The 8,582-nt window shown below is 33.9% G+C and overlaps 1 protein-coding gene across 1 annotated transcript; it reads left to right on the top strand.

The window, feature by feature from the left end:
* The first annotated feature begins 341 nt into the window (after positions 1-341).
* On the top strand, positions 342-4,504 carry LOC143542520 (uncharacterized). The gene is made up of 5 exons (XM_077035088.1): positions 342-782; positions 1,486-1,656; positions 2,244-2,478; positions 3,859-4,081; positions 4,185-4,504. The coding sequence occupies exons 1-5, from the start codon at positions 366-368 to the stop codon at positions 4,315-4,317; spliced, it is 1,179 nt and encodes a 392-aa protein (XP_076891203.1). The 5' UTR covers positions 342-365; the 3' UTR covers positions 4,318-4,504.
* The last annotated feature ends 4,078 nt before the right edge of the window (positions 4,505-8,582 follow it).

Raw genomic sequence — 8,582 nt, 5'->3', positions numbered from 1 at the left:
ATGTTTTCATGAACCAAACTGAATAATAGGCAAAGATTTAGGCTTATACGTAAGTCATAAAATACTATGAGTTAGTTTACCGCAAGAACGACTCGTTCAGAAACCGCACGAACTTCGGTTAACTTGTTTACAACCAAAATCAATTCAAGCGAGATTCAAGTCGCTAGCGATCTGTCCAACCATGTATCTTTTAAGTATTTACTTTATATTAACTTATTATTTAGATAAATATACATTATTAAAAATTTGTATGAATTGACCTTTTTTTTTTTTTCATTTTCATTTTCATTTTCATTTTCATTGTTACTTATCCAAAGAGAGAACACCAGAACGTTTACAGTTGCAGCTCCGGCAGTGTGAAGGTGATGATGGTGGACGTTCTCGATGCCCGTACAGCGATGGGCATGTATATAGGTGCTAATAATCAGTATACTCTCGGCTTCACTCCCCGGTGCACGAAGCTTAAAATCAAACCTAGCACTGCCGTAATTGCTTCCTCTTCTTATTCGACAAAAGGTCGAACAGTTGGTGTGCAAGCTTTACCGACAAAACATGACCTGAACAACAACCAAGTAAAGAGAGTAGTTGAAAATGATCATGATGGCGATAATAATAATAATAATATTATGACCAACAAGAAGATGATGAAGAAGACGAAACGAGTTTTCTTTTTGGATGTGAATCCAATCAGTTATAAGGGTAGCACCCCGAGTTTACACTCGTTTGCTCACTGGATTTCGTTGTTCTTCTCCCAAGTTAGCCTTACAGACCCTGTTATTGCCGTAAGCCCCCTGATCTTCGATTAATTCACTCGTTTATCGGATAAGTGAATGGTTCGCAACCGAAAGGAATTTCTTGTTCGTGTTCGTTCTTTAAGGAAATGAACTTGTTCATGGACGGTACCAACACAAATAATGTTTTATTTGATTTGGCTAGCATTCATATTCGTATACTAATTATACATATAAATTAATTACAAAATACTCATAGATATTTTTGTTTTATAGTTAATAATTTTGCGTATATGTATATGATAAGATTAGATTAAAAAACTTTCATGAACAAACAATGTTAACGACCAATAACAGACATTCACGAACACAATAGAGCGAACATAGCCTCTATTTGTGTTTGCTCATTTAGTTAGTCAAACGAAATCCCTTGTTCTTGTATATGAACAAACATAAACGAACTTCCTGCCGAACAGTTAACCGGACGTTTAGTTCGTTTACCCTAGACAATGATTAGCATGTTTCTAGAGAAGGAAATAATCGAAAATTACAAACTTTGGGGAAAAAATCTTGGTTAACAAAATTGGAACCGGGATTGGTGAAATTCAAGTAGAACTGTTGGTCTATTGGGTTGTTGGAGCAAATGATTTAAAACATGTTATAATTTGCAAGATATAAATCACTTTACTGGTTTGCACTTTATATGTCTGTTATATCACAATTTAAAGACTTTTAAGTGTTGATTTTTTTGCAGGTTTTTGACGGTGAAGGAGCTCATGAACATAGAAGACGAATTCTGCCTTCATATAAAGCAAACAGAAGAAAATTCTTACCATGGATATCTGCTTCCCGAGAAGCTGCAAAGAGTCCAGCAGGAAAATCACATCGACTCATTTCAGATATCCTTTCCAAATGTAATGTGCCGGTCAGTAATACTTTGTAAATCAAACCATTTTTATAGTTTTTGTTATACTTTTTTAATACTACATCTTTTTAATAGATTAACATATATCCACTTTATTGAGAGGGTCCTGTTTAGATAATGATGAGAAAGCATATGTAAGCTATCAATGGCGATCATTATAAGACAGTTAATGAATCTATTATACATTTAATTGAAGGGGTCGGATGCACCCAAACCATTTTCTTATGCTTTTAATCTTCTAAGTTACTTTAAGATAATATATTACTTCTGTCCCAAAAAATGAAGTTGTGCTTTATTTTGGGATGGAGGGAATTTTTACTTAAGAATATAGCTATTATAATCTTATCAAATACATTACTTATTTCTTAATTCCAAACTAATATAAATGGACAAAAGATGTTGATGGGTCGTTCAACCCCGTTTCCAAGATTATCCTTTTGTCCTTTGATCTTTTCGTTAATAATCTTGTTAAAATATAGCATGCATCTAACCTACCTTTATGTTTAACATTTAATGAAATTTTTATATTTAAACAGTTGCTATAAACTATAAAGCGGTGATATTTATATATGTAAGAAGATATGCAGATTGTGAAGGTTCCGGCTCAAGAAGCAGACGATGTGGTGGCAACACTGGTTGACCAAGTTGTTGAAAAGGGGTACCGTGCGGTTATTGCTTCACCCGACAAAGATTTCAAGCAACTTATATGTGAAGACGTGCAGCTCGTTATGCCTCTTCCAGATTTAAAAAGATGGTCTTTTTATACCTTGGATCATTACATGACTCAGTACAAGTGTGACCCGCTATCGGATTTAAGTCTCAGTAAGTATGCATAGAGCCTCAAATATATCTGCTAGATATATTTCCAGTACATGAAAATGAGGTGTTAATTTTATATTATTTTGATTTTATCTGCTAGCTACATTTTGAAATGAGCCAAGCTTAAGCGAGTTCAAGCATGTGCCAAAATTGGAGCTCATTTGATAAACGAGCTTAACCCCACAGAGCCTGACTAGGCTCGTAAGCCTAAGCGATCCTGGCTAGGCTCGTGTAGGGTTGGCAATTTCGGACACGACAAAAAGATATTAGGTTTTGGGTTGGCATATCCGACGTGTTTAAAAAGCGAGTCATGTTCAGGTTGACATGTTAAATCAAACGGGTCGTGTCCAGGTTGACCAACTAACCCATTAGACCCATTTTTGACTATTCGCCAACCTAATTGCACGCTTACAACTTAATTATTACCCGTCAACCCATTTGAGACGTTCTATAAATGGGTTAAATGAGTCGTGTTTGGGTTAACCTGTTTAATTAAGCGGTCGTGTCCTGGTTGACCTTTTTTAACCCATTTAGCTCAAGTCTACCCGCTAGTCTGTTTAACCCATTATTTACAACCCACCAACCCGATTAACACATTTACAGCCTGAATATTACCCGCCAACTGGTATAAGCCGATTCGAGATGGCTAATCTCCCAAGATAGTTAATCCGTTGAGTGGATCAAGCTCCAAAGAAATAAGAGAAAGAACAAGACATTTTACTTCATAATTTTCTTCTTCCTTTCATTAAACTTCAAAAGGTTTAAATACACAACGCAAAATGAAAACAGTTAACTAGTACATGGAATAATGCAAACGTGGAGACGCAAACGTGAATAGTGCATGGAACATGTAAACGTGCATTAATTTAAATAATCCTAAAGTGCATGCAAATTGTAAACGTGATAGATGGGCACGTATCACCAACCCTTTTGAGACATTTAGATAAATGGGTTAAACGAGTCGCGTTCGGGTTACATGATTTGGACTTTCTGAGTGTGTGTGTGGGTTAGGGTTGATGTTTCTGACACGAACGAAATATATGGATCATATTCGGGTTGAAAAGTTCAGCCCTCAAACCCGACAAAATTGGCACCCCTATGTTCACAAACCTATTATTTATTACATATTAAATATGATTATATATAAAATTATGATAAAAATAACAAAATATATATAATTTATTATATATAAGGTTATATTATAATATATGAAAACAATTGCATATGCGTATAAATAAAATAATAAAAAACAATAAAATAGTTAGTGAGCCGAGCCGAGCTTGAGTTTAGGCTAGCTTGGTCTTGACTCAGTTACATTCCTAATGCTAAGATTCGTGAACTCGTTTTATGTCCCTAAACTCTTATGATTGTTGGCGTATGCAGGATGCATTGTGGGTGATGAAGCTGATGGTGTTCCTGGAATTCAGCATTTGGTGCCCGGTTTTGGCATGAAAACCGCCTTAAAACTTTTAAAGAAGCACGGTTCATTAGAAAATCTGCTTAATGCTGCAGCCACAAGAACCGTTGGCAAACCGTACGTCCAAGATGCTCTTACAAAGCATGCTAGCCACTTCAGAAGAAATTATGAGCTTCTTTCCTTGAGGAGGTAACATTTCATTTGCATTTATATAAACTTACTATATGGGTTTTATATTTATTTTATTTTCTTATGTTAACATTTATGGCTTTTTTTCAATATTATATTGTAGGGATGTTGACATTAGGCTACAAGAAGACTGGTTGCATAAGAGATGTATGGATAATGATTTGGAAACTTTGTCAAACTTTCTTGATTTGTTAGCGGGAACTCAACGGTGGACGAGACCTTCCAACCGTGAGTAGTATTTACCTTATTTGTAGGTGGGAATATACGCATGATTGAAACTTGGGATGCACTGAGGTCGGGTTTTATCAACCTCGATCGAGTCAAACTTTAGCGTTGACTTCGATTTATAAACACTTGAGCCGAATTTTTTATAGATGTCTATTCTTATTGTTGGCTTCTGGTCCCGTCGGATTCATAACTGCTGAAAATGATGAACCCAACTGCAGATATTAATTTTTTTTTCTTATTTTTACTTTTAAAGAACTAAAATACACATAACATTATCAAAGCATCTCTTCTTCGCATCAGGTTCCATAAATCAGTTAGCTGCACAGAAGAGACATGTAAAGTACGTAAACAAGATGTTAGCTGTTTAGATCTTCATGTGGTCAAACAAGTTCAATTAAATTACAATTTTCTGGTGATTGTGAAGAGCTTTATAGACGTCGATGTTTTAAATTTAACAGATGGCTAAAAGATGTAGGTTAAATTGTGCCTTAATGGGTTTCTTGAAGTTGGTATTTATCAAAATCATGTTATAGGGAAACACTGTTTTTAAGTTTTAACCTAACTTGGAGAAATTAGTGCTTTCTGTTAGATGTTAATGTAATAAAGAGAGAATCATTATATATTGGTTTTAGAACTTATATTTCTCTTAGATGGTAATGTCCCATTTGATTTTGCTGACAACTCTGTCCTCTGAGATAAAATATCCACCATCAACTCTCAAAAAAAAAATAAATAAATAAACCAGTGTCCCCCCCCCCCCAATGATCTGCCGCGGCCGTTGTATTTGGTAAAAGGCGGAATATATTCATTGGTTCGGCAAAGCAACGCGTCCCACCGGAAAAATACGTCCCACCGGAAAAATACGTCATTGTCGACTAGTTTCTGAAACACCTAACCATGACAAAAGCAATGTTGCAACTCGTCATGACCGATGGCTTTCAAAAGATGGATTTGACGATGAGTTTTCTCTCTCGTAAATGATTGTGGTGCCGGATTTCTCACGACACGTCGGTTGCTGATTCCTCCCCTAATCTTACAGTCTTCTCAGTAAACCTTGCGTCACGACTGGGAATTTTTTCTATAATAATAGCATTATAGAAGTATAAAAGTATAATTTAATTAGAAAATTCAAATAATAAAAACACAATAATTTTAGGACGGCTTCAATCACTGCCTAAACCATTCTAATTGCGGCTGGTCCGCCTAGTAGAGGGGCCGTGCCTCGCAAAATTGGAAAGATATAAACGAAGGTCGCAAGTCGCTTGCTAGTTACTTTCATGACCAATGGGTTCATTCCCCCACCCCACAACCCTAAAATCAAAGAGTTCAACAATTAAAGATTGAGTTAGTTTGAAATTTTCTTTTTATTAGTTTTGTGTAAAATGAAAAAAATAATAGTGTCGGACTGTTGTTATATCACATGTGTACGTGTACCCTGTCATTTTACCACACCTTCTCATTATCCATTGGTTAACATTTTGAATGCGATCTCGTATCTTTTATTCACTTTCATAAGTTTTTACACGATCAAAAGTTTACTATTTTAAACTTTTTTATTTTTGTTAAAGAATTGTTGCATGTTAGTGCATAGCCCACTGTTATACAAGAAAAGGAATGAAGTGAATAACGAATATATATAAATTTAAAAAAGAAAAAGAAAACATAATCTTACCAACCAAAATTTAAATGTGTTAAAACAACATGAAAGTAACTTGATTGGAGATACCGGAAAACATCTTGTAGATGACATCAAACACTCGACATTTTCAACACGGCCATTTACAGTTTAATTTTCAAAACTTAAAAGTTTGTGTGTTACAATTGGAAACAATTTACAATTGTATGTATTAAGGTTAAGATAAATGATTAGTACTTGAAGTAGTATAAAAAACTATCGATTGAATTCTTCTTTCTTTCTTTATTTTTTGCTTGAAAAATAAAAAGTAATTAAAAAACTAGATAATATTGGATTTCTTTATAGTATAAACCGAGTTATCTCGCTCCCAATAGCTTAAGTTCCAAAACACAATTAATGAGAGACACGATCTTTAGTTAGGTGGAACACATGTGTTGCAATTAACCATTACACTAGAGCAGCATTGATTACTAATAAAATCAACTTATAATAACTATATATATATAACAAATACTTTTTTTTTTAAATTGAAGCTCAAAGCCCTAGCTTTGGTTTGTTATACGAGCGGGCCGACCCTATACGACTCTTTACACACACATGTTATCCTTTTGGACGAGTACAACTTGACCCGCATATGTCTTGGTATTATTCTAGTTTAACTCTCAATTTGAAATGCATGTCATATAACACGCTCAGTTGCTTCTTAGCTAAATCTCAAACGATACTTTCAATATCACTAGAGGCAGGCGTATGCGATAAAATTTTACATTATTAACACTAAATTCGTTCATATCAGCTATAACAAATTTTAGCTCATAATTATGTGTGAATTGCAAGAAATAAAAGCAAAGAAGAAAAATATCAAAAATTATATTTTATCCCCCGTATCACGGGGGTTGTTTTACATTATTCGTTTTTAATATTTATATATGTATATTTGGATTTTAATTTATTTATTGTAAGAAAGTTAATAATTAATATACTTGAGGTTTGATGATGAAATAGTTTCACAAATAAATCATCATCATCATCGTACTCAGTATATCCCACCAATAGCAATGTTATGGTAGGGTCTGAGGAGGGTAAGATGTAGACAGCCTTACCTCTATCCCATAGGGATAGAGATGCTGCTTCCGGTGAGACCCCCGGCTCGATAGTAGTTTTGAATCAAGCCTTGGACATAAGACACATAACACTCAATCATCGGGACACCGGCTGATTGGTGCATGTGCCATTGTCTTTCGGCTATCAACGCCACCACATGATGCCTGATTAACCTTCCGCCACTTTTAACGTTATTTTCACGTGATTAGTAAAATAACGTCAAAATTAGTGCAATTTTACTTTTGCCCACCCAAGGGTTCACACATATATACATTATATGTGCGCACCGCAAGCAGGGCGTGAGTTTCACAAATAAATGATATGTTATAATCCGGTTTAAAAGTTATCTGGGTTTGGTGATACCCATTACCCGTATATTTTCTTTATTATAAAATTGTTTTTTAATTATAAATAATATCTTTTTTTTAAATAAAACAGGATATTAATTTTTAGTATATTCATATTTTATAGGATTTTCATATCAAATATTTGATGAGATTATTTTTTTTAATATAATGAGATGTTATAACCCGTTTAAGAGCTATCTAGGTCTGGTGAGACCTTTACCTGTTAATTTGGGTCAAATGTGTGAGAAGCCTTCATTTACAGATAAAGTAATCTGATGGTTTGAGATAATGGTTGTTTTACATTTTTTGTTTTTTAATATTTATTTTTTTGATTTTAATTTTCTTTATTATAAGAAAGTTAATAATAGAATATGCTTAGGGCTTGATAATGAAAAGGTTTTATAAATAAATGATATATTATAACTCGTTTAAAAGTTATTTGGATTTGGTGACACATGACCCGCTTATGTTTTTTACTATAAAATTGTTTATTAATTATAAATAATATCTTTTTCTTTTTAAATTGGATATTAAATTTTAGTATATTCCTATTTTATAGGATTTTCATATCAAATAATTGGTAAGATTAAAATTTTAATTTAATGATATGTTATAACCGTTTAAGAACTATCTGGTTTTGGTAAGACCCATACCCATGAATTTGGGTTAAATCAATGAGAGACCTCTATTTAAAAATCAAGAAATCTGGTGGCTTCCACAAAAGGGGGGAGCGACCACATGACGACACATAGGATTTTTGGGTTTTCGTTTATATATATTATAGATAGATATAGATATTTAAAAGGCATAAAGAGAAATGAACAAGACATTTTCGTAGTCGTCTTCAATTTTATTATTACATAGGTATTATAAAACTTTTATAAAATGAAATAAAAAACAAACAAATTTTTTATTAGTAAAATGGTCTAAACGAATAATAACCCAGCAACTAGCAGACTTTCCCCATGACAAATCCCAGGGGTAATAAAGTAATTTCCCCCACCCGAACCACGCGCTAGGGCAGATCCAACCTCATCCGCCTATAAATACCCCTCTCTACCTTCATTCTCTCTTGATGCAACAAAGCCTTCGATCTGAAGTGCGATCCGCTTTAGCACAGCCATGCTATAAGCTAAAGTCACAATCAATCAAATCCAACCGTTAATTCAAACCAACACATCATATT

The sequence above is a fragment of the Bidens hawaiensis genome, unplaced genomic scaffold (assembly GCF_021521415.1).
Source record: "Bidens hawaiensis isolate Kalapana, Puna unplaced genomic scaffold, B.hawaiensis_p1.1 tig00012897_1, whole genome shotgun sequence".
NCBI classification, from domain to species: Eukaryota; Viridiplantae; Streptophyta; class Magnoliopsida; order Asterales; family Asteraceae; genus Bidens; species Bidens hawaiensis.
The sequence above is the reverse complement of the archived record's forward strand: the minus strand, read 5'-3'. Positions and strand labels throughout refer to the sequence as shown.

Bases quoted from the DNA above. Each gene is read 5' to 3' on its own strand.
- LOC143542520 (XM_077035088.1), top strand. From the start codon at position 366: ATGATGGTGGACGTTCTCGATGCCCGTACAGCGATGGGCATGTATATA. The intron at 1,657-2,243 runs GTCAGTAATACT...GAAGATATGCAG, and splicing joins TTTCCAAATGTAATGTGCCG to ATTGTGAAGGTTCCGGCTCA. The intron at 2,479-3,858 runs GTAAGTATGCAT...TGGCGTATGCAG, and splicing joins GCTATCGGATTTAAGTCTCA to GATGCATTGTGGGTGATGAA.